Source organism: Formica exsecta, unplaced genomic scaffold (genome assembly GCF_003651465.1).
Source record: "Formica exsecta isolate Colony F162 unplaced genomic scaffold, ASM365146v1 scaffold115, whole genome shotgun sequence".
Lineage (NCBI taxonomy): Eukaryota > Metazoa > Arthropoda > Insecta > Hymenoptera > Formicidae > Formica > Formica exsecta.
In genome coordinates, this window is record NW_021848490.1 from 2,386,984 (window position 1) to 2,413,737 (window position 26,754).

General features: G+C 39.8%; 1 protein-coding gene across 9 annotated transcripts in view; it reads right to left on the reverse strand.

The window, feature by feature from the left end:
* Nucleotides 1-4,160: 4,160 nt before the first annotated feature.
* The window catches only part of LOC115238178 (histone acetyltransferase p300), a 410,773-nt gene continuing 388,179 nt past the window's right edge, over nt 4,161-26,754 (reverse strand). For 4 of the 9 annotated variants that reach the window (XM_029811780.1, XM_029811788.1, XM_029811798.1 and 1 more), the window contains 4 exons: nt 21,884-22,102; nt 13,742-13,903; nt 8,851-8,892; nt 4,161-8,192 (listed from right to left, as the gene is read on the reverse strand). In XM_029811780.1, coding sequence (XP_029667640.1) covers nt 6,852-8,192; nt 8,851-8,892; nt 13,742-13,903; nt 21,884-22,102 — 1,764 coding nt within the window. In that variant the 3' untranslated portion in view covers nt 4,161-6,851. The remainder of the gene's footprint in view (nt 8,193-8,850; nt 8,893-13,741; nt 13,904-21,883; nt 22,103-26,754) is intronic. The other 5 variants (XM_029811818.1, XM_029811805.1, XM_029811837.1 and 2 more) reach the window with 3 other exon arrangements.

The window sequence follows — 26,754 nt, forward strand, 5'->3', positions numbered from 1 at the left end:
CGAGGAACGGAACTTGGTGTGGCAATTGTATAGAATAACAGGATCGAGAGATCAAGGGTCAATGGTGTGTATGTATATGTGTGTGTGTGGGTGTGTGCGTGTATGTGTGATCGGATAAAAGGGCGGGGTATAGATATATTAATATACCCAGATACATCTCCGTGCCTCAAAATTATCGCAACTAAAGCGCGGGAAAAGCCGTGAAGACGGAAATGAAGGTAGGCGGAGGATGTGAAAATTACGGGAAGCGGTAAAGAGGCAAGAAGAAGAGGACAGCGAGTCGTACGGCACTCTTTTACGGTGTTCGCCATAGTAGTAAAGAAGCGGCTAACATCTACATATGATCTTAAGATCCGCGTGCTTGGCGTAACTCCTTCGCGCGCTCTCGGCGGTGATAGAGATTCTTGTAGAATCATAGGAGAAAAAATTCGCGGATACACAACGACCGCGATAAGGAGTACCGCCGAGAGCACGCGACGATGAAGGGTCACTTTGCGATTTTAAGAGCGTCAGCGGGAATAATCGTCGAAATTAACATAAGTGTAACTAATGATCGGAAATCGGTGTGACGGTACACCGATCGCAGCAGGAAAATTAACGTGTAATAACAACGATAATAATAATAAAGATTTAAAAAAAAGGAGGCTAACGAAAAGGAATAAAGAAAGTGGTTACGATATAAGCATCGAGTCGGACAGATTCCGAATAAGAGGAGATTAAAAACAAGGGAAGCAGGAAGCGAGGCTAAGACTGTGAGCAATAATGGGCGCAATATATATAATATATGTATATATATAAATGTAAATATTACACAGGGGATTATATAGCGAGTCTCTCGGGAAGAGTTCTGTTTCATTTTTTCTTTTTATCATAGAAAGAGATGAAATAAGAAGAAGCATTAATAAAACAAATATTCATGCATTTCTCAAGCATTATTATTACAAATACTGGCTGACTCCTTGACAAACCCCGTGTGAGCGTGCACGCGCAAAAAAAATACGCATTCGGGACTGCGAGATCGACTGCATCTATCTCGAGTCGGCGGCGCAAGCTGTCGCGTTTCATCATTTTTATTATCGCCGTGCCTCGCGCGAGGACGACGTCAATCCTGACGCATCGAGACGCACACACATAAACGCGAGTACACACAACACGGTGGTAATTCGAAAGTATTCGGACAGACTCGCGTAAAGACCTGCGCGCACGCGCGCGCGTACAATTGTTGCGCCAAATTTTTGCATCTACATTCCCGGGGTCGTGCGTAATGTAATTCTCGATATATCGATATTATACATATGTGTAAGTCTGGGTATGTGTGTGTGTGTGTGCGTGTGTGTGTGTGTGTGTGTGTGTGTGTGTGTGTGTGTGTGTGTGTGTGTGTGTGTGTGTGTGTGTGTGTGTGTGTGTGTGTGTGTGTGTGTGTGTGTGTGTGTGTGTGTGTGTGTGTGTGTGTGTGTGTGTGTGTGTGTGTGTGTGTGTGTGTGTGTGTGTGTGTGTGTGTGTGTGTGTGTGTGTGTGTGTGTGTGTGTGTGTGTGTGTGTGTGTGTGTGTGTGTGTGTGTGTGTGTGTGTGTGTGTATATGTTTACATACATATATGTATAATAATGTACAATGAAGAATTTTAAAGACACAGTATACAGTACATAATAATAAATACTATATGTATGGGTGTGTATGTGTATAGTTATGTGTATGTATATAGTTATATTCGTAAAATGTTTCTCTCTTTTTCTCATAATAGTGTCTCTATTATAATAGTGTACTCGAACATGTATGTGTGTATATGTAGTTATATATATACACATAGTCCACAAAATAATTTCCTGTATATGCGTGTAACCAGTTTTATCTTGCGAAGTATATACTTTTTTTCACCTTTCGTTGCATCGCGTTTAACTTACATGCAACAACGACAAATATACGTACGTGTATATATGTAATTCATTATTAATATTATAATTTTTTAATAAGGATATATAAATATAATCATATATATATCGCGCGTGTAAGTTCTTTCTTTGTCGTAGAGTGCTTCTCTCTTGTGTCGCGAGTTTAAATAATGTAGGCATCTGTTGTATACGCGTGTGTGTGCAATGGTGTATAGAGTGCAAGGGGAAGGCACTTCCGCTGTTTTGCCGACGTCACACCGAAAACACGGGATCGCGTTTTCTCATGCTTGTCCATCATCGTACAAGATGCGCTACACTAATACGCACATATTCTTTTTAGAAGAATACTCTCCTCTAGTAAAATATAACGAACATTCCTCTTATGTGGAAGTATGTAGTGGCTTTTGCGAGACAAAACAATCACAGTTCTAAGGAAACATTTTGCTACACGATGCAACAACGGCGATGACTTGAAATCGATTGTCCGAGCATCGACGCGTCAAGCGAGAACGTCACATTCCGGATTTTCGGTGTGAATATCAAAAGAAAAAATCAGCCACCCTCTCGATAATGTACGTATATAATTTGTAGACATCAAGTTGAGGAACCCTAAAAGTGTCGGTCCGGTATTTCAGGCTCGAGCCTATTCTTCGTCGACTCACACTGTCCACGGACCTGTTTGTAGAGCCGTTTTATTAAGTCGAATACGCGAAACTTCGCGTATCATTGTCAAATCCTCGGTTTTAACCGAGAACCGGTTAAAGGATTTTGTTCGTCGATGACATTGCGCGTTGTCATCTTCTCGAGCCCTTTAGCGCCGATGACGTCACATATGATGTTATGACATGGTGTGTAGACATCATGAATAACGATCGTGTGTAATCATTGAAAGCACTGAAAGGGCTTAGTCTTATTCCAGTGTTACACGCATGCGAGAATAGTGTGTGCGTGTACGTGTGTACGTATAGGTGTCATACATTACATATTATCACAAAGGATCCGCACGCGCGTTTATCGTAAAAATAGAAACAATTTCTTCATCTCGGGACGAGCGCTTCGATAAATTCCGTTGCTCGATAGTGCTTACAAAACGGCGTATGCGTCGAAGAAATTTCTCGCGTGACGTTCGTTATGGAAGACTATAGTATCCTTGAGAATTCCCGATTTTTTGATTCCAGAGTAGTAATGTGTAACTTTCACTCATTTATAAAAGAAAGAACCTCGTTGAAGATCTATCCTCAGCTTTAAAGTAAATAAATGTTTCTTTTTTGTGTGTTAATCATAAAATCATTCGTAGATTACAAATATCGAATAATTATTGTTTAAATTTAAAATATACTGATTGTAATCACATTGAAATTATCTTTTTAAAAATGAAACAATCGCATAAACTTCAGTCTTATAAATAGATGGTTTAGACTATGGAAGAAAGAGATACTTGTGAAATAACTACTTAAATATTATTAAAAATATGCTATATTATTTTTTTGCTGTATTTATCTTTTTTATTTACGTGAATTAAAAAGATTGTAATATAGAGACAACGACACCAAATAAATAGGCGAAAGAGAGATACTTTTTATTCCAAGTCTGTAATAATTTATTGCCTTTTCAATCTTTGTGCATTATACATGATATAATATCTACGTTTGCAGTTCGCATATTATGATATATATAAGAATCGCTACTCTAGAATCATTGTACGATAACCCCTGTTCTACAATTTTGTGCGTTTTATTTTGCATAGATGACGTTATGACCCTGAGGAAGAAGTTGTTTCTAATATCGCGGAAGAACTAAAGAGATTGAGGAAATTTATCTCTCTTCTCCATCATCTTCGTGCTTCCTCGAGCCAAACTTAGCACAAGGAATGACACGGTATGATACGATCCGAATAAATTTCTTAGCGACTGCAAAATCGCCACTTCGCGCGATCGGATTAAAATTAGACTGTTACGATTTAAAATAGATAACACATCGTGAACGAATAGAAGGTTCGTCGAGATAGTTAACTTCACTTGCGCGTACCGGGATATCTTCATCGAAATACCTCACCTCGTTCTGTTCTTCCGCGTTTTCGTGTACACAAATTCCTACTGTTGTACAATTCGTTCGCTCGGTTTCCCCGGTGTGCGAAAATTACGATACGCGACCGGCCGTTTCGTTCATTCTCCGCTATACGTGTCAGCGAGTGCTTTCCATACATATATATATATGATAGATATATTTTTCAATTTTGTTTCTGTATAAAGTTTATATAGTACATATGCATACGTACATACGTATATATATGTTTATTAATTATGCATCTCGACTTAAACAAACTTTCAAATCACTGGCAGACACGTGAATGCGGACAGAGAGAGAGAAAAGCAAATGCTCACGTTTTCTCGTAAGACGCATGCGAGAGCTAGCGCCAGCACTGCGTAATTCTCCGCTATTCTCTCTCTTATCGTTATATACGCGCGAGTTAATAAAAATATACGCAGTATCTATCATCTAAATATCGTGTGAGTGTCTTAAGTGTTACTGTTTGCGCGGTCGTGTAATATGATACGCATGTGAACGTTCGCGTTCCTTCCACCTCCCGAAAGGGATGATCAACGAGACGTTTTTCTCCTCCCGTCTCACCGCCTCCATACAAGATTAGACCATTTTTGTATTCCCTCCTTTTTCTCCTTCGAATTCCACGTAAATGCATCTGCGTGTTCCGCAGATCCGCCGTTTTTCCTTTCTTTTTTTCTCGTCAACTGCTACTTCTCTCATTCGGCTAAATGCATAAGCTCGTAGATCGCGAATTGACGAAGTTCACTTTGTGCAACAGACTCCCCCGAATTGAATCCATCAGGATAGAAAAGTACGTTGTGTTCGAGCACGCTTATGCTAAAGATATAGATAATACGCTAACTAAAGCAAACAACTATCCTAAATTTTACGAATACTATATAGGATAAATAACGGCCCGACCGGAAATTCTTCCGGTCGGGTTTACATATACTCGTCGATGTGCAAGATATTTCTAGGAAATATATGTTATCATATAGGCATAATATATCCTTAAATCTAAACGGAAAAAAATACAGGTCAAATCAATAAAAATTTTAAAACAACTCTCTAAACATTAACAAATATATCACGGCATTGTATGAGCCTCATATATAATCCAAAATATATCTCGGACATCATATCATATGATAACGAAGAAAACAGCTCTTTTTTAAATGTACTACGCTATGACGTTAAAAATGCGACAATGATTTGCGCGATTATTTAACCTCGTTCCGCGATAAACGAGTAAACAAAAAATTTCGAACCTATTATTACATTACATAAACAAACAAATTACTAATAAAATAATAAAATAAACCAACTTCGCACAATAATTATTTCAAGAATCTGACCGCTGATTAACGTTACGCTACTTAAAGGCAAGTATCGCACATAATGTGACATAGGCCGAGCGTTATTTTCATCTTCCTTCTGGCGGACGTTACATGTTAAAATTTGGACGAATGGCTATAACACAGAAATTTATAGTAGTTCCGAAATAAAAATATTGCAGCGCCAATCTTACGACGCGAATATATTGACTTATTTACAAATTTATCTTATTAAAAAAAAAAAAAAAGAACAAAACAGTCACGCGCAACGACACATAACGCTTTTAACAATGCTCTCTACGGTAAAATAATGCTAATTAAAATGACAAAGCTGAGCTATTTCTACAAATATATTTGCGCAAAAATATCGCCATTATTCTAAGAAAAATAAAAGGCAAATAAAATAGGCGATTGATATTATCTGTGATTCTTTCGGTCACGCTCGATATCTCGCAGACTCTCCCGTCCCCCTTTTCGAACGCGCTCTTGATCGGCAAGTCGTTTCAGATTCACTTCGACAGTAACAAAATCGGAACGGTATAGTCATGTCTCCTTTAATCATTCGGGCAAGTAATTAATGCGTCGGGAATAAAATCTCGCACTTCCTCGCGTTGTTCACCGTTCTCTTTCGCAGTTGTACGCTCGAAACGCTCCAAATGGAATCGGGTCGATAAGGCACTGTTTACCGACAATGTCTGACTAGAAAATGAATCTATTTTCGGAACTTGTTTTTTTTTCTTTTTTATATACCAGTATTTCACCTCCCGCTTTGCAGTCGCTTAGCTAAACATTCTGTCCCTCTCGTGAACAACGACCGATTTCTCGCTTCTTGAGCACCGGTGATGGAGATTAATCTTAGAACTGCACTCTTGTCTTAATATATTTCTCATTGCATTATCGATACAGTTAAAGATTAAAAAATACGCGATTTTTTGAATAAATTAAAGCTAATAGATTGCAAATCGATATTTTGTAAAATTACACAAAAAGAATATATTACAAATAAGACATAATTTTATTTCTATCAGCGAAAAAAAGAAATATAGAAAAATCAAATAACAATAAATGAAAGGGGAGTTTATTGAACTCCGCCATGCAGTTTATAGCGAAAGCTATAACATTCTAGGACTAATTCCCATCTGGTTTCGCGCAAACAAAAATATCAAATAATTATTTCGATGAATTATAGATTTTTAAAAATGTATTTTATATTAATTTTGTAAAGCAAAATTTCTGTTTATGCAACCGCGATTATATCTAGAGATGCAGTCAGTATCAATCTGTGTGTGATACTGACTAAGATTAGCCTATAAAGATATCGCAAAACTCTATTCACTGTAACGTAATCATTGTTACGATACATTGCATCAATTTCTAATCATAAAGATCTTTTTAATTCTAGAATTATCTAAAATATATCGCGCTACTGCGATAGCGGCCATCATTATCCGTAATGACTAATCGCGAAATCGATCATGCTCGTTCACGCGAGAGAGAGAACGAGAGGTGCCCAGAGAGGAAAAGGAACAGTACTTTCTCGTGAGAGGAGACGAGTCCTCCCGAGCCGGCGGTCAAGGATCTTTACGACGTCTTCATTTTCTTATACGGCTGCATAATCACCCCGGAACTGACGGGGATCGCTACTTGCGGTTGTGTCCCCGGATTTCCCATCTGCGGTATCTGCTGGACGGCCGATACCCCGGGTACACCGGCCATCCCGGGTAGAACGGCGTATGGATTTTGGATGTAGGGATTGGTCTGCATGGTCGCGGCACCGGGCATACCCTGTATCGATGCCTGGACGTAGGGATTCGGCAGGATCTGCTGCCTGATCAGGGAATATGGATTAATCGGGGTGGCCGAGGGCGGCGGTCTTGAATACGCCAGGATACCGGCCGATAGCGGTGAGGTCAGAGCGCTCGGGATACCAGCCAGACTCGAGATGACGGGTCTGGGAGTCGCCGCGGTGGCCTGCAAACCAGCAGCAGCGGCGGCGGCAGCGGCCACCGCGGGATTCCCGGCGGCGGCGGGATTCACGTGGTTCTGCTTGTTCAAAGCGACGCCGGTATAATTGAGCGCGGCCAGATGGCTGAGACCGTAAGACTGGGAGGGTTGCGACATCTTAATAGCCTTGGCGTAATTTTTCTGGGCGACCTCCTTGGCGAGAGCCGCGGGATCGAAATGGGTTGGTAAACCGGAGGCCATCCCGAGACTATTGAGCATGTTTAGACCCGCCATATTGGAAGCAGTGTTATAATTGCCTACGGAGCTCATGTTCGTTAGAGACGACATGTTCGCCATGGAAGCTATGGAGGCCATCGAGGCCATGTTCATCATGCCGGGCATCGAAGTCAGGCCGGCCATCGAGGTCAACGGACTCATCGATGGTGGCAGAGCCAGCTGATTGATCTGCTGTTGCTGTTGATGTTGATGTTGCTGTACTTGCTGCTGTTGCTGCAGCGATGATGGACTCGAATGATTCAATTCGGGAGAGTTACGCGTATTTTCGACATCATGATTCTGCGTAGCAACCGACTGCTTGTTATTGCCATTACTATTGTTACTGTTATTGTCAGCGGTCGGAGGCGGCGGCGGCGGATTGTTGCAGGGATCCATCAGCACGCCATTGTTGGCGTCGGCGCAGTTATTGACTGTGGCGCCGGCGGCTCCCTGGGAGGAGGAGGAGGAGGATTGCACCACCATCGCGTGGTGGTTGCTTTGCACGTTCGGGGGTTGCACGACCGATTGGTTAGAGGTTTGGGTGGGTAGGGGTGGTGTTCCAGTGTACTCACATGACACAGGCACGAAGGGCTGCTGTAGCTGCATTAACTGCTGATAGGTCGTCGCGCCGGTAGGCTGATAGACCGGCACGCCGGACTTGTCGGCCGCCGGTCGTTTATACGGAACCATCCCTGGGAAGGCCTGCAAAAAGAATTGCAAAAAATATCTAGGATTAGAACGAGTGGATGATACGAGCGGTGTGGCCACTCGAGCGGAAGCTTCCTTCTCCGTGAAAGCCTCGACTCCGTTTCGGCCGGGGATACGATATTATTGTTCGTTCTCTTTTGCGTATTCATAAATTTTCTTGATCCAGCCGTGCAGGGGACGTCGGGTTTGACGTTTTTCAAAGCGATCGAAAGGCCGAGTCCTTTCTTCCAACAATCGAGCTTAATCATGATTCGCGTAGTGAATTAATATCGTAAGATGAGTCGATATCTCGATATGCTGTTACAGCGCTTTTTTTCGTTCTCTTTGCAAAACGATCGCGTCACGCGGAATTACATTTGTATCTTTGCAAAATTACGATATCACCGTTGTTTTACAAAGGCAGTGAAAAACAACCGCTGTTATCTCGCTATATCGATAATACTTCATTTCACGATGTTTGTAAATTCAACAATTAAAAAAAAAAAAAATGTATCACGTTTGACGCTGCAAAAAATTTTCGAATCTCCTTAAGAAACGTCTCCACTAAACGGGAGATCGTATATTAATCGCGAGTACAAGCGGTGTGATACGCGTGAAGAAACGAATCACAGCCGTATGAATTATGATTCAGTGGTTTAGGTTCTGCACTTACAAAGTTCTCGTAGTAGAACGACCCGACAGACTTCATGTCCATCTGCAACAAAGACAGGATCGGTTTCAACTAATTTCGAGGAGGAGGCGCGTTGCGTCTGTATAATTGGATTTTCGAGACGGGAAACGAGAGAGGGTCGCGTCTCAAAGAAACGGAGAATGGAGACGATGGCGCGGTGAAGAAGGGTGTTGGATTGTGGTAGTGTGTAAAAGTTGTGCCGATGACGCAGCTTGCGGCGACGTTTCCCAAACGACGACGTTTCGTTGTTGGATAACTGCAAAATGTTTCGTTCGTTCTTTCTTTCTTTTGCACTTTTCCTCTGTTTCTTTTTTTCTTTTCTTTTCTTTCTACTACTGGGAGCGTGTCAGAAAGACCAGCCATTGTACTAACATCGAGAACCGTGCGCGGCTCGATTAAAGAGAGACCGTCGTTCTGCATTAATAAACGATCAAAGTACCGATCGGAAAACTGCACTGTCGCTTTCCTATTGAAACTATTGCGAGAGCGAAGGAGCAGGAATCGCGCGCTCTGATAAATGTCGATGCTAATGCGTTCGACCTGAAACCTTTTCGTTCGTTCTCGCGAGATAAACGCGAGACAAATGAGTCTTTTCCTCGAGCAAAACGAAGAGAATGAAGAGAAAGACACAAGAAAGAGAGAGAGAGAGAGAGAGAGAGAAATGGAGAGAAAAAGATAGATATAGAGCAAAAGATCGACAAGAGAATTATTAATAAAAAGCGCAAGTGGGTTCGGAGAACAAAGGGCGTCGCGATACCGATCAGATGCGAAAGATTGGCAACAACACGGATTCACGAAAGCTGATAGAGAGGCTTGATATACGTGGCGAGCGGGCTTTACTTTGGTAAAGTATCTGCGCGACAAGACACGTGCGCGCAACAAAGAGGGGAAAGAAAGCTCAACAAATCAAGATCTCTATCGAGGTGTGACACGTTCGAGTTAGAAGCTGCGTAAAAACGAGATGCAGAAGCTCAGAAGCTGATGGTAAAAGTAACCGGGGTGAAACATATTGTCGCACATAGCGGCATAGATACATACATATATGTATATATGCGTGTTAAAACACGCATTGTGTTTCACACGCCAAGTGGCTCGAAGTCGATTGACGACCCACGGATACGATTGTGCAACGAACGACTCCGCTCGATCATATACGCGCAGAAATTAAACGTAATTGCGAAATTACGTCGCTAGTATAAGCGTGTGCGCGAAAGCGAAGAAGCGTCTCATTGCGTTTTGGTTAATTGAAAATGTGCAACCGGCTATCCGACGCGAGAGGCAACGTGTGTATTTTTTTTAACTCTTCATGATTTATATACCGAATCATCTATTAGGATTTTCGAAGATTGTATATAATATATATAAATACAGAAAAAGAAGTTGTTTTTTTTTCGTCAAATTTCTTTTGATTGAGCTTTTTTTTAGCCACGTATTAAAATTATCGCGAAGAAAAAGTTAGTGCACTTTAGAAAAAAAATTATGCAACATGTATTTATAATATATATAAATTAATGATACGTTATTTCTTATGATAATTTGGACCTGGTTGCGCTCTTTGGATAAAATTTTAAAATATGTTATATAAAAATTTATAAAAATTGAACATAGACTTATTTCCAATTAAGACTCACAAATTGGATCTTTATTAGAATATAGTTCATTTAAAGCTTGTTGGAAAAAGATTTTCTTGTTCATTTGCACCGTTGTATTGAAAAAACATCGACTTGAAAAATTCACCAAAGAAAACATCCCTAATCCCCAAATCATATTCTGTGTTCAGAGAAAATCCATTCTCATTCGGTTGCTTCGATATTATCACGTTTCAAAATTTTTGTTCTGAAATATCGATACATTTCTACAAAGATTTTGCGTTCTTATGAATTTATATGAATCCTCTGCAGGCACTTTTTCCTTCTTTCTTCGCGTATTGAAAACTCCGTACCGAAAATACCGAAAAGTTATGCGCGCTTTCCGAAAGAAAACCCCTATTTGTACAACGAAAATCCATTCTCGTCCTGACGCTCGAAGTTAGAAAGTTGCACATGGATAAAATCACGTCTCAAGCCCGAACGAATCTGTCGATCGCGCTTCAGATCCTGATTGGCAGTATGAGCGACGGAGAGACAGAGAGAAAGAGCGAGATATATATGTATATATGTATATATAAAGATATATAGAGGTAAAAGAAAGGGAGCAGTATTAAAAAAAGTAGCGAGTGTATGTATAAGCGATCTACAGTGCTCTTTAGCGGACTCGACGCGAGTCTAACGAAGACAGGCCGTCTCGCGAACGGCGGATCTCGATTTTTTCTTTTTTTTTCTTTTTTTTTTTTCGAAACGCGCGACGTCGCGGCAACGAGGTTCTCCGCTCGACAAGATACTGATGCCGAAACTTCGGTCATCGTTCAGAGCGTCGAGGGGATGACGTTACATTCCACCATCACCTCGGTAGTCGCTTAAGCACAACATGCATCATCGGCGCAAGCTCAGAATTTACACAGAATTTCTAACGCTCCGTAGACCAGCAGCACCAACAGTATGCCGGATTCACAGTGGCGTACCGAAAAAGTGCGAGGGTCTCACGAGTCCTCGCCCTTCTTCACTCTCTCTTTTCCGTTTCATTTTGTTTCGCGAGGAGGTCCTGACATACGGAGATTAGAGAGTCGATGGTTTTCTCACCGAGCTCGCATCGAAACACGCGCGCACTTTCGCATCGATTTTTGCGTGCCTTCAGAATCACTGATTCCGTTTCATTAAATTCTTTAACGTGAGAAATGTGTTCAGCTTTCTTTTAATCGTTTTAAAATTGTTTGACATATTTGGTAAAATTTTTTTCACGAGAAAAATTCAACATCATATTATTTGTTACACCTGCAATTGTCAACGTAAATGGCGATCAAGTTTCAAATAAACTTTCTTGAATATAAATTTTAAAAAAATTGTGAAGAATGAAAATTTGAAAATTTTATTGAAACAGATGATTCGTTATTTAAAGTATATAAATATACTTTAGACACTATTCACGCGCTCACTTGTGTAGAAACAAAGAGATATCGCATTTCATGGCCATGTAATCTTTGTGTCAAACAGTAAAAAGTTGAAAATAGGCATACTTTTTTAAGCGTTTTATCCGCATTCGAGTTCTTCTTGCAAATGCTTAGCTAGTGCGTGCGTGTTTCGAGACGTAAGCGCGACCGACGAGCGGATGACGATCTTGACGAAGGTGAATTACCTTCGTCCGATCGTGTATCCATTGATTTCGTCGGCCGAGAAATCGCCAAGGGATAAATATATGTTAAATCATACATACGATATTCGTTAGCCACGCGCTTCATATACACATACCTCCAACATGGACACGACTTTGATGCACGTGGCGTATCGTTTCGTAAAGATCTCTTCCACGGGCGGCAATGTAAACGCGTGGCTAACGATCGAAGAAAAAAAAAAGTAGTAAGCGATCTATAAATACATTACGAGGCGTAAGCTCTGATACGAACAACATTGCAACGAACGACAGTGGGAAGCGAAACCAAGAGAGAGAGAGAGAAAAAAAAGATAGAGTCTCTAGAATTTTTCTTATACGGTCGTCTTTCAGTAAAAGCCGATACGTATCGTGTATACGACCCGAGAACGATGCAATAAACGTTGCGATAAGAGCATCACAAACCGGATATTCTAATACATTTCGAGAGTTGCAACCCTTTCAGTACCAATTCCAAGTTCTAAAAAAATCATTCGAATTGTAAAAGAGAATCCAATCGTGAAAAGCCGTACGTGTTTAAAATCATAGGAGTCTTTTCCTGCGAATTTTCTTTTCAACATCGTTAGCATCGTGAGAGTTTCGATTATAATGTCGTACGTGACGTCATTGGTATCGTAAAGGTTTACAGCGATGTATCCCACATGGTAGTATTGGCATTAGGGAGATTTCAATAATGACACCATACGTGGCATTGTCGGGGTCATAGAGATTTCAGTTCAGTTATGATACTGTATATGTGACATTGCCGGTATATGCTTCAATCGTGATATGACGTCGCGATGGTACTGAAAGGATTAACAAATGTATTCCCATATCGTTAAGAATTACACGCGATCGTTTTGCATATTTCACCGTCTTTTTTTTTTTTGGCTAATAGACAGCGGGACTCTTGTTAGAAATAAAAATGAAAGATAGAAGGCTAGAGCTCTAAGCGCGCTCGGCAGTGTATTCACAATCGCAATAACTATGTACTCATAACTTAAGAATACAATTATACGTGGAATCTCCAGAAAGTGGCCTGAATCGTTTCGTCAAACTTTACAGCGCGCCGCAAAATCGCGCGATGTTATTCATAAGAGATCAGCAAAGGGAGAGAGTAGAGAGTCGATTATACATTTATCGCGGGAGACGTACACACACACGCTCCATTTGGAAAGTTTCTCCGATCGAGCAAGTGGAGGCAAACATCAGCTCGGAAATCTGTGAGATTAGCATCAGATTATATATGACTGTCAGCAACTAGTTTCTTGCACTTTGCTTAATGACGCTGAAAATTCGCCAACACCTCAACGATTAAATCGACTCGATAAAGAGATGAATTTAGCTAATATCTGATACCGTGATATCTGTATCGCGCCCATGCATATACAAAGTATTGTTAATACAATTTTTTCTCGTATGTGTATCGATTAACCCCCGTTTGTCAGAGTAATACATTTTTTGTAGCGTAAAAAAATTTTGAAAACAAAAAAAAATACATGTCCGTTTCGCGAAAGGTTCAATCTTCGACTCGCCCGCGATACCGAGGCCACTTTACCGGAGTCCAGCTACAAAAAAAAAAAAAAAAAAAAAAAAATGGAAAGGGTATTCCATGCATAAGCCGTGGTACCATTAGCAGATCATCATTGGTGTCGCGCATCCGCTTCTTGCCGAGCTCGATGCTCGCCATACTGGCGCTCTGCAGTCCTCCGGGCATCGCAGTTGCCGGCACTCCTGACATTCCGCCAGCCAACGCACCCATTCCCGCCACACTCGTCGGCATCGTCGCCGTCTGCATTTTTTTTTGTATTTTCCGTTTTTTTTTGTTTTTTTGTTATTTTCACACACGTTCATTCGGTTTTTCCGATTCCACGGTTTTTTTTTCCGTGACATTTTTATGCGTACAGATTTCGTTTTTACAGTCATACATAGAGTTTTCCGTGCATCGCCGTGCGTCGACCACATCCGTTTCCGTTCCGGTCGTTCCCGAGACGTCCCCAGTCGAGACATTTTCATTTTTTTTTTTTTTTTTGGTTCGTGTGTTAGCACATTCATACATATTTTGTTGTATCGTTGCGGTATGGTAGTGATGGTGGCATATATATATATTTTTTTCGTATTTTGGCATATGCATGCGGTGGTATCGGTCGATCGTGCGTGTGATATTTATGTTGATTTTATTATTTACGTTGATATATAAGTGTTTTTTTCCGAGTTTCGGTCGGCAATATTTCGCAGGCGTTAATTGGCAGGTAGCGAAGCGCACGAAGGTATTGTCAGCAAGCATGTAGAAGCATCGTCAGGCGCGGAAGAGGGCAAGATAAAAATCAAAAAAAGAAAAACAGACCAGTTGAGGCTAAGACAAGAAACGACAGTCGCGATATATATAATATATATTTTTTGTTTTATGTAAAAATAAAAAAAGAACACACATACTCTTGTAGGTGCTCGTGTATACGTGTGCGTAGATACACTCACGTTCGCGCGAATTATCCGTATCGCATTTACATCAGACCGTACCGTGTCGTGTGCACACACACACACACATATACACGCGCACATATATACGCGTGGAAAATTTACGACTTACGATATTTTTGCGCGATCGCGCGTAAGACGATACGCATGCCAATTGCGTGCGTAATACCCACACCGAGGGTTTAAAATGTACCGCTCGAGTTACTCGCACGTGAATCCCGAGTGACGTAACTGCCTATTTCATTTATCACGTCATTCGATCGTTCTATCCTAGTTACATATATACTTTGGAACTTTTACTCGTCTCTCTTTTACGCGCTGTGTTTAATGCAAAGCTAAGCAAATTACGCAGAAATTTAGCAGATAGACTCAAGAGATAGAAATAGATCTGCGATATAGATTTGTATAACACGTTCTTCAAACACACGCGGGAATTCTTGCGAGTAGAACAAGAACGATTCTGGTCAGACGCGCGATCGCACAATCTTTTTCGTCCGATAAACGCGGGCTGTGAGTAACGGTTATGAGCCGAGTCGGTCGTTTTATATAGTTCGAAAAAGTACAGAAAGATATTCTCTCTGTAATATTCGTGTAACATCGCTTTTTCATATTCGCGCTTTACGTGTTTCTCGCTTCGCACTCAGAACTCAATGGACTTCGAATTACCCAGCAAATGAACAACCGGCACACGCGTACTGTAAGCAAATAACGCGATTTGTCGCGCTTTCACTTACTTCCGATACCGCGTTTATCGGCATTCAACCACACAAATATATAAAGACATCACCGATTAATAGTAATGGCAATAATAATAATTATAATAACGATGATGATGATAATAATAATTATAATTATAACAATAATCAATAATAATAATCATAGCACGTTAGGTAGGACCAACGGACGTAGCTGGCGTCAGCGTCAATCTGCGAGCTAATTGGCACTAATTCGTTAATTTTTATCGACATTAAGGCGAGAGAAGGAGAAGAGAGAGAGATAGAGATAGAGAAGTAACGCATCTACGTGGCAAAGTACGCTATCCATAGTGATTAAAAAAAAAAAAAAAAAAAAAAAAAAGAAAAGCGGAAATCTCTTAACAAATATTGGAAAATCAGAATTGGACGTGGAAAAGGGGCGCGTAGATAGAGAGGGACGCGAAGTACAAAAGAAAACCGGTCCCACTTCATCGGGTCCATCGACATCGGGCTCTCGGCTGGCGTTTCTGACTGCGGCAACATCTGCAATAATCGAGGTATTCTCTCGAAGTTCATTAGTTTTGCGTTTGTCCTTCACAATCTAATATTTGCCGTGTGGACATAGTCATGTGTACAAGTTATATATATAAATACACACACATATATATGTAATTTGACTCTTTGGCTTCCCGCTCCACTTTTCTCTCTCGCTTTGCGTCAGCGTCTGGCCACCGCTCTTTAAAATCTGTAGAGCAGATTATATACGCTGGTATAGGGATCCAGTCCCATCCGTTCCCACGCGGAGGCATCTCTAAAATACTAAAACAAAACCTATCCCTCCTGCCTCTCCTTCTCCCCCCCCCCCTCCCACACACACCTCGTTACGTCCAATGCTTCAGTCTAAAACAGATCCTGTCGCAGAGGATGCCGAGGGAAAAAAAGGGGTCCATAGTGGACAACCTGATCAAATACGTCCAATATACATCCGTTATGACAACTTCCGCTACCGCACACAATGATCAGTTAGTTCTGCATACGCGAGCTCCACATATACTTTCGTAAGAAAAATTATAGAGATAGAGGACAGAGAGAGATAGAGAGAGAGAGAAAGAGAAAGAGAGTGAGTGATAGAAAGTTATATATATAGTGAGGAAATTGTAGAAGAGAGTTACAGAGAAATGCGTGCAAGAGACCGTAAGTGAAGCAAAAAAAAAGAGGGCCGTCTCTCTTAGAACCCGTACTTCTCGTCTTTCTATCTTTACAATACCTGAAAAATTTACGAAAAAGACATTGATTTAGTTTGTAAGTTAATTTACATCATTTCTCGTGAATATCCAAGTGTATGATGTTCTCTTGTTCAAATCTCGAACTCGCTGTTGTCGTCGGCATCTTCTTTGAGGAAATGGGATAACGATTTCGTGATTGTGTTTGTAATATATGTTTGTATACGTGGAGCGTGTAAGTATGTGTGTCGGTATGTGCATGCGCGTATATGTATATATATATATATATATATATTTACATGTTCGACGATGATTTTGTTCTATACAAATCGAGGATGCACGAGCCTGTGAATGGCTCGCGCGTGTCATATGCGGTTTCACAGTGATAGATCTGCACTTTTACGTGCTCGGGATATAAACTTTGTGTCGTACACTTGACAAACATTCAGGTATGGCATACCAATTCCGAAGAGTGCATTACGTCGCGACGATAAATTTCGACATGACCCTCGTTGGCGAGATGTCGTTGATATGTATACAATGTACATCGAGCATGTAATGATAAGACATATTACAGAGCTTATCATAATATCGAAATGGTCAAAATCGAAAGAACTTTGAAGCTATTTAAAGAAGAAACAAACATGTAATATTCAAATCAATCAAGACAGCGGAAAATTTATTTATTGTACGAACGCATTTGTTGCCAAAATGCAGTTTATTATTGAAATATTATTGTGTTGCTAAAGTCTTGCTATTCTTTTTAAATACAAACTTGTTAATTTTTTATACATTTTGAAGTGAATGTCTTGTGTAAAAATTTTATTGAAGGGTATTTGAAAGTTAAGAATAAACACGGTTTAAGTTTTCTCGCGGCATCAAACCATCGACGGGTCATCCGAAACAGGGAACGAGAAGAAAAAAAATGAAGAGAATTGGCAAAACAAAGAATTCACCCGTATTCCGTGAGCGCGTTTCGTTCTCTAAGAGATGCCGATGTCGGTCCGTAACCCCCGAGGCAAATTCGGACGAAAAGGCGATTCCGTCGGTATACGCGGTGTATGCACCCTTGGGAAATTGAAAACCACTTTTAGAGAATGAGACTTCCCTGCCAACAAGCTGGTCTGCCGCAATCATCCATGTGAGACTTTTCCTCCATTGTGTCCGGGTGTGGCTGCAGGTCTTCCGCGCGACGTCGCTGAAAGTCTTTCTCGCTCTTTCTCTCTCTTTTACTTTTGCTTTTTCTTTTCTCTATAGCTTTTACTCTTTATTCCCCTGGATAACAAATACGCTCGTGTCCCGGAGACAAGGTTCACGTATCGAAACACGGCGATCGAGTCCGCATCGGAAAACGGGGTGCGTCCACCCCCGCGCTGTTTACGAATAACGCTACGATTTCGAAACGGCCGCCGTCCAGTCGTATTTTATGTCAAACACGTTTGTAAAGATAATCTCGATTATTCGACCGAAACGAGCTCATTAGTCAAACTGTTGACCCCCGAGCGCCAATTTTTATGACCATGATTAATCATTCCTCGTGTTTAATTAAAAAAAAAAATAATAATAAATAGCAAAGAGAGAACAATCGCGTTCGCGATCAACCCGCTAGGTATCTTCTTCAGAGCAATCAGTGGAATCAGGCCAAGAGAGCGGTCGGAGGACAACGGCGGAACGGTTTCTAATTTAAGAACCGTCCTGCTTAATAAACGATTCGCGAGCGAGCGAGTGTGCCGCTAACATTGTCAACAAACGCGCATCAAGTACGAAAGACTAAGAGACAGATTTGACAACGGAAGTTGGACAACGACATTTCATCGCCTGGCCCACACACCTCCCAACAAACCCGTCGTATCTATTCGTTTCTTCTACTGTTTCTTTTTCTTATATTTTTTTTTTCGCTGTCTTCTATGTATCTTTCGGGGACTCTTAGTGTAGCGTTTTTGTGTGGGGCAGCAAAACAGCAGCGGGGTTGATAGCCGGGTTTCGTGCAGCACAGCTTGTCAGCAGGGTGGTGTACGTGTCATTCGTAAAAGATTTCTTTTCTCAACTACGTCTTATTTACAAGAATGTGACCGTTCCATTTCCCTTGTATTTCAACTCGATTGAAAATAACGCGGTTTGGCAAGCTATTTATAAATTATATAATTTAACATAATTCATATAAAAAGATCTTCTACAAATTATGTATAATAAAATACAATTACTGCATGTGTGATTATTAAATTATATATAATTTAAAATGCGATTAATTTTAGAATTAATTATGCTTTATTCGGCAGGCAAAATATCTGTCTAATAGAGTAATGCGAACAGAGTAATACGATATAAATTCTTAGTGTTACTCTTGAAAATTTGGACGGGAAATGGATCGTGCACATGGCTGCGAAAGTATTTGTATTCATTATGACCTAAGAGGTACCGAACAGGTGATTGGTGTATTGCAACTAGTTCTTTGCACCTGGGTAGCTGCGATAGGCTGCTAGAAAGAGAGAAATAGAACAGTGGTGTTTTGGTGATGTTAACAAGAATTTTGCCTCGTGTACTACTCACTACACACTACAGAAACGGCTGAACATCATACAGGAGATTTAAAATATGGACGAACACAAAAGCGACAAACATGGGACGAGAACTATACAACATATCGTCGGGAGAAAATTAAATTGTAAAATCGAAAATAGTGATTGCACTGTAAAAAGATCGGGAGACAGAGTTCAAGAATAGGAAAGAAAAGGGTAAAGTTAAAATAAATGTCTCTATGGTAGTTATACGGGAGACGATGCTTTTTGCATTCCGTTTTCTTACATTCCTATGAAAAAATTAGCTGAAATGTAAATTAAAGGAATAAATACTGTGAAGAAGGCATGTATCATTATTCTTATCGATTATAGTATCGAAAAATATTGTTTCACGTGACATCATATATTAACTTAACGCTGTGATAATTTTTAGTTTGGAGTAAATTAAAACAGGTAATAAATATGTCATTATGATATGATGATTCATCGTACTCCTAGCATAACTATCATGCACTTCGAGCACTGCGCAACAATTGGCCAATGTTATTGTTTCATCGTTCATCTCTGTCTGTCACGCGCGATAACAATCGTATGTATAAATATTCGTGACATAGATCGCGCATGTATTTCGGCGTAATATGGAACTCGATACGTGTCCAGCTGCGTGTGAAGCACGTAAAGGGACTAACGCGATTAAGAGAGAGGCTTGACAACGTATACACTCGCCCGTAGATTGGCGAAAAGCAGCGCAGCAAAGAAAAGCTCCTTTCGACATAAACCCAAGAAACTGAACAAGAGGAATGATAGAAATAGATTGTGATAGATAAACAAGAATAAAGAAAATATGGATTCATGAGGAGCGAAGTGAGGAGAGAAAATGAGATCCGGAATTAAGATGTGGGAGAAAGTAGGGATCATGTGTGGTCGAGGGAAACATGCGTGCACTTCGAGTCCTTTTGTTCTCCGCGGGTGAGACATCCTCGGCCTGTACAAAAGACCTTTACGAGATTTATCGTGCGTCGATATTCTCCAATTCTTCGATTTCAGAATTTTTTAAATTTTCGTACGCTCAGGCGGGTTTTTTGATAGAGAAAAGTACAGTGGGACGACGATATGATCGTAATGATAATCTCGCGGGCAATGTACGAGAAATAGAAAGAGAGAAAGCGAGAGATCAACGATCTTAGAATACAAGATGGAGCCAAGCAATTGATTCAGAGGAATTATGTTCGAATAAAAAAGAAAAAAGAAAAAAAAAGTGAAGCAATTTTGTTCCAAGCTTATGTGTTAGGCGAAAGCGTGATGTATTCTTCTCTTTCTTTGTTTTTCACATTTATATTACTCCAAGACAAGTCTATATATATATATGTATATAACATACTTTCAATATGTGTATATATTCTAAAGTGAAAAATCTTTGTGACTCACACAAAGTTGCTTAGTTAATTGCAGATAACGTAATAGAAATGTGCACTACAAAATATATCTAATGGATCCATTAAAATTAATTAAATCCATCTTTGATAATAAAAAAAAATATCTTTTTGAACATGATGCTTGATGGACATATAATTAATATTTGTCCTTTTAAAGAAGAAAAAAAAATGATAATTCACATTACATCACTTTCTGTCACAAAATATCCACACTTTTACAGCAGAGATTTAATAAATAATTCTTTTTAATGTGGTAAATGCATTGCAACAACAGTGAAACTTGATATCGCGAAACACATCCCCGTCATTTCCTCTTCACGACAAGCGACATCAACACCACTGTACTTTATTATCACAGCCCAACAGTAAAAAGGATAGAGCATCGGGCACTATTTTACCCTTTCTGACATCGACCAATTTTCAGCGGAGAGATAATTAAAAAAAAAAAAAAAATGAAAAAAAGACGACACATTTGCATGAAGCACACGCCACATGGAACGATCTGCGAGGTCGAGGCTGGAAAAAGGCAGAAAGGCAGAAAAAGAAGAAAGTAGAAAGGAAAAGAGATTATTAGTATCGTCGTTTGACCCATTAACATTAAGAATTTTTATTCATTCGCCGTTGAATAAAACGGTTGCATTCTGTGTAATAAAGTAGAATAGATAGAGAACAATTTTTTTATACTATTATACATATCTTCATTTTTTCCCACATGATATACTAACATAATGTATACATCCAGACAACATTATCTCGCTGACATTTTCGTAAAATAAATTCTATAAAAAAAAAAAATGTAAATTCTGCTTTCATCATGTCATTTATATTCATCTGAGATTTTATTTAATGGGACAATCGTTGACACAAAATATGATAAAAAGCGTCGGTGTTTTCACGACAAAAACCGTGTAATGTTACAAAATATTTTCCTGAATTACGTCAAATTGACATTTTCTTTCGTATGTCATGTTTAAGGTTACATTCCATTTCATTAATATAAAATAGAGTTTTGTCGCAACTCACCGACAATCAGAATGGATAAATAAAGATAGAACAGACAGTTTGGATGCATGATGAAGAAAAAACAAGGTGGTAACCCTCTGTGTTACTTGAGAACTCAGAGAAGATTTTATAGGAAAATAATGGACTTTGTTTCGTGAAGAAGGAAATAGTCGATGAGGTATTCAAACTAGTCATCGAATCAAATTAAGGAAAGTATCTGGGAGAAACGAGATAAAACAAAAGCGCAAACAAAAAAACAGGAGGAATGAACTAGAATCGAGAGCAATGAAAAAAAAAGAACATAATTGTGAGAGTTAATGTTACAGAGAAGAAGGAAGAAAATGTGAGAAATGGAAGTAATAAAGAAATAGAGAAAGAGAGACAGAGAGAGAAAGAGAGAGAGAGAGAGAATGCATTACCGCAATGCTAGCCCGAGATTGTGCGGCCTTAATGTGGGCTTGAAGGTGCAGAGGGGGGTGGAAATAGCGGCAGGGGTCCCGATTGCATCGGCCCTTGACAGCGTCCATGCAGACCGTCACAGAGCCGTCCTCGTTCGCCTGCACCGTCTCGAGGGGGTGCGCAAACCGGCACTCCGTCTCGCCGCGTTTGCACGCCCCGCGTTGAAACTCGCGACATACCTACAGCAAGAGCGAACACGCATGGCATGGCACTCTATCTATGTGGGCGAAAGGGGGTCTTAGGGGGGCTAGAGGCTAAAGGGGGCTGGCTGGCTTGGCTGGCTTGGCAGGGCCGGGGGGCGCAAATGTTAGAGAGGGAAGGTCGATCGGAGGTCGCCAAGGGTGGCAGGGATAATGGGTGAGGCGATTGTTCAAACGGTCGCTGGCTCTCCTTCGATTACGATCGCACATTTACACTGCTTGATAGTTGCTGGGAGCTAAAGATGGATAAGACAGATGGATATATACACAGAGAAAAAAAGTAAGAATGAGTGATCGGATTTCTTAGTAATAAAAAACCGATGACATCATGACGTTTTGGCATTTAATGCAAATCTGTCGTTGATTCGCATTGATCTCTGTCGGATTACGTTAGGTTAAATTTTTCGTATGACATTTGGAAAAAGTTTACATCTTATAAAATATTTCAAAAATATTAAAAGATAGGCTTTTGTTTAGATTTCTCAAAATGTAAATAAATATGTAGAAAAAGTCTACGTCGAATATTACTTTATTTAGTAAAATTATGTACGCGATAATTGGTGTATTCTGCTATTTAAATTAGAATAATTCAAAAGCGACAAAACATAGAATATAGATTTGCTGTCAGTACTGCAAAAACATTTTCTTATTAATTATTTTCTTATAATACGTACGATGTAACTGATAAAAAAACTTCAAAGAGAGTCGAATGAGAGAAAGAAATTCCGGATTTATTTGAATAGGATAGATGGTAGATTAACTGATATTATATAAAAAGGAAGTAGAGATTTTTGTGAATAGCAGATACAGAACATTGGTGCGCGTTACGGAATAGGATCTTTCTACTTTGGCATGGACGAGCATTGGCCATGAATACACGTTGCAGAACATGTAAAGTACGCGAGAAGTCAATTAATAGGACTGGCTAGTAAAGCAAACAGCTTCAAAGCCAACGCCAGTACACCGTAATTTTACGGCGTCTTTAAAAGCCGCGGTTTTCTCGCAAAAAAAAAAGATGCCTTTTTCTTGTCGCAGATTTTTAATTTTACTGTCGCGACGCGTTAATTTACTAAATAAGAATCTTTACATCGTCGCGTATTCTTATATTCGTCGCATATATGAGTTACTATTAATTTCATTCAACAGTTTACTTTAAAAACAATTTAAATAGATCAAATTTTTTTTTGCTGACAACTGGACAAATTATATGTATACCTTGCACGTAAAAAAACAAAATGCTTAAATTGAATAGATTACAAAAATTGATTTTTTACAGCTTATAAATATATATAAAGTGAGCAGGAAATTTATCAAGATAAAAATATTGGAATCTTAATAACGTGTATTCACGGTTGACACCTGGCCGCATATAGACTACTATAGGCTAGGCTTTTAATGTATTTGGCAGCCACAGAGCTCGTGCCGAACCTGGCGAAATGTACAGGCGGAACTGTCATATTTTTTATACAAGACGGATGTTTACAGAGAGGCAAAAAAAAACACGCGAAGACAGGAGAAAAATTGAACAAAAGATAGGACGGATAAAATGTAGAAGGGAAGAAAAAAAGAAAGAGAGAGAAGAGAAAGATAATAGAAAGAAATGAGAGAGAAAGTATAGAATAACGTGTAGCTAGCAATTGGACCGAGTGATGCGAAAGAGCGTTCCGTTTGTGGACTTCGGGTCTGTTTCGGGGGAGGCGTTAAAAAGAGCCAACTTGACACACATTCTTTTTTCTTTGTCGGTATAGTTTTTCCTTTCTTTTTTTCTGGCCGTTGGTACGCTGACTCCAGATGACAGGTCTTGACATTCAGCTTCGAGATTTGACATTCGTGCGGACAATCGGTTCTCTATCGCGTCTCTATCGATTTTCTCTATGCACTCTTTTCCGTTCTAATGAAAAGAGTATCTCTAACGAAAGCGATTTATGCTTAAGAAAGTGATAAAACAATCTACTTACCGACCATTACACACATACACACACGAAATGTATCTGTAGAACTCGTAAGGATTATCGTTACTACGAGAACGCGAGTATTTTTCGCCGGGAATGGACGGAGAGTCCGTGAGACCAGCCGACTCGTGTTACCGGACTAATTTTAGCGTCAGCAAGAGAGAGACTTGTGCTTACCAACGCCCAGAAAAGGGAGAAATTAGATCGCTCTACTCTACTCTAATGGAGCTGAAATACCGTGTTCAAATCTGTCAAAGAGAGGCGTAGCACGCGCCGTTACTCGGTGCACCCTCGCCCCGCCCAATAAGGTCGAAGGACACACGGGGTATGGATGGCGATGGGGGGAGGATACAGGGTAATACGATAAATGCCTCCACGAGCATTCTTCGGTGTATTATCAATCGGGTTAATATGCGTACGTGTTAAAGGAAAACTCGGCAACATGCATCACTTACTACATTCCTTGTGTATATTCTCGCTGCGTCTCGAGAAAAGTAGAAAATCGAGTAAGACATCGAATCTGCTGATATTCTCCTTGAGATAATTATAAGAGAAGACTATTTTGAAAAAAAAAAAACATTATTGCTACAGATAAAAATTTTGTTGCAAAAAAGTAAGATTGATAAAAAGATTCGCGCTAATTTTCAGATTATATTATAGCGTTGAAACTTTTACTTTTCTCAAGGTACGAAATTTGAGAGCGTATTCTAGAGTACCATGCATATTATATATAGTTTTGAAATCTACGCGCTGAAGCGCTATTCATCTCGTTAAGAGAAGACTATTTTGAAAAAAAAAAACATTATTGCTACAGATAAAAATTTTGTTGCAAAAAAGTAAGATTGATAAAAAGATTCGCGCTAATTTTCAGATTATATTATAGCGTTGAAACTTTTACTTTTCTCAAGGTACGAAATTTGAGAGCGTATTCTAGAGTACCATGCATATTATATATAGTTTTGAAATCTACGCGCTGAAGCGCTATTCATCTCGTCTAGCATAAGCGCTATCTGTCAGTTTCTTTTTTTTTTTTTTGGTTTGATTAAATAATTTCTTTTTCATCGAATAAATCTATGTAGACATTACGCGGGTACCTGCGTTCAATGCAACAGGATAATAAAGGTAATAGTGCGCATTACGCGCGAGCGTCACTTCCGCGCGCAAAGTGACGCTTGCTCGTGTTTGCTTCACTTTCTCCGCGCGCCTTGTTCGAGTGTGTTAATTCGAGTGCACGCACTCGGTCGCTCGAGTGTGAACCACGGGTTAAAGTGGGCGCTTTCGGCAAGCTGGAAAGCTCGTTAGGAAATGCACACGTATACAGACATTAAACGGGAGAGTTAACGAGAGAGAAAGAGAGACACGCACGCGCGCACACGCACATATACACACACGCGCGTACATTCTGCATACATATTTGCAGTCGACACACAACTGCGTGCAAAGACAAAAGACACAATAGCGTATACGTAGACAGCTACAGAGAATGAGAATGTATGTATGTGTGTACATGTGTATGTCATATCGCGAATTGTTGCGAGACAGATAGCGTATAGTTGACACCGCGGCTAAAAGAGTGAGAAACAGGTGCGACGAATAGTCCTAATTAACGACGGACGGTCGGCAAGTGGCGCGCGCGCTGCGAGAGTCAATTTTAAGTAACGCTCGTAAATTTTCACCCGAGGAAAATTACGTCAGGGAAAATGCGACACTCCGTAAGATTGCGGCAGAAACGAGAACGAAACGTTTAAAATAAATGAAATTTTGGATTTGGACCTCTACGAAGGGTCCAGAGAAATAATTTTTGTTTAATTTACACTTTGGCATAGGACAAGATTACAGACGTCTCCTTTATATCATAGGAAGACATTCCGGGATTTCATTAATTATTTTATTATTTGATGTATGTAAAAGTAATTAACGATTTTCACTTTCAACATTGGTGAAATCTCCATCGCCACCTTGACTTGTAAATTACAACGTTTTAAAACCAATTTTCAACTTGCTGCAGTATTACTCTTCCTGATATAAAATCATGTAATTAATTTTCGATAGTGACTCGGGATTACGTTAAAATATCTATCAAACGAACCATCGCGCATAAATTAGTAATAGAAATTAATTACTATAGAAATCATTTTCCTTATATACACGTATGCGGTAAGCACATAATAATTGACAGCAGTGCACATATCCGAGTGCATGTTCAGTGCGCGAGTTAATATTTTTTATAAAATTCTCGCGCGTCATAAATCCTATTTTTATTAATAAATCCGATATATTTCATCCATATTGGACATTTTCTATCTTAGAAACTGTTTAAAACGAGTGAGAGAAGCAACGCGTAGCAAGCAGCATTGAAACGAGCAACGATGTCAGCTGATCCGTCGCGTGCACCGTTCCTCGCGAGAATTTCGATATAAATTACCGCTTTGTTAGCAAGCATAAAAGATGTGAAATGAAGTCTACTATACTTATCGCAGAAGCGCACGCACACAACGTTACACAGCAGCTGCGAAAAAAAATGTTACGAAAAAAGAGAACTTAAAATCATGGAGAACTGTGGGCACATGTACTTTGTGTCTCGTAAGATGTGTATGCTTGTTTGACGTGTACGTGTGTATATATATGAGAGAGAAGTGTCTGTTGTGTATATATATATATATATAAATATGTAAGGAT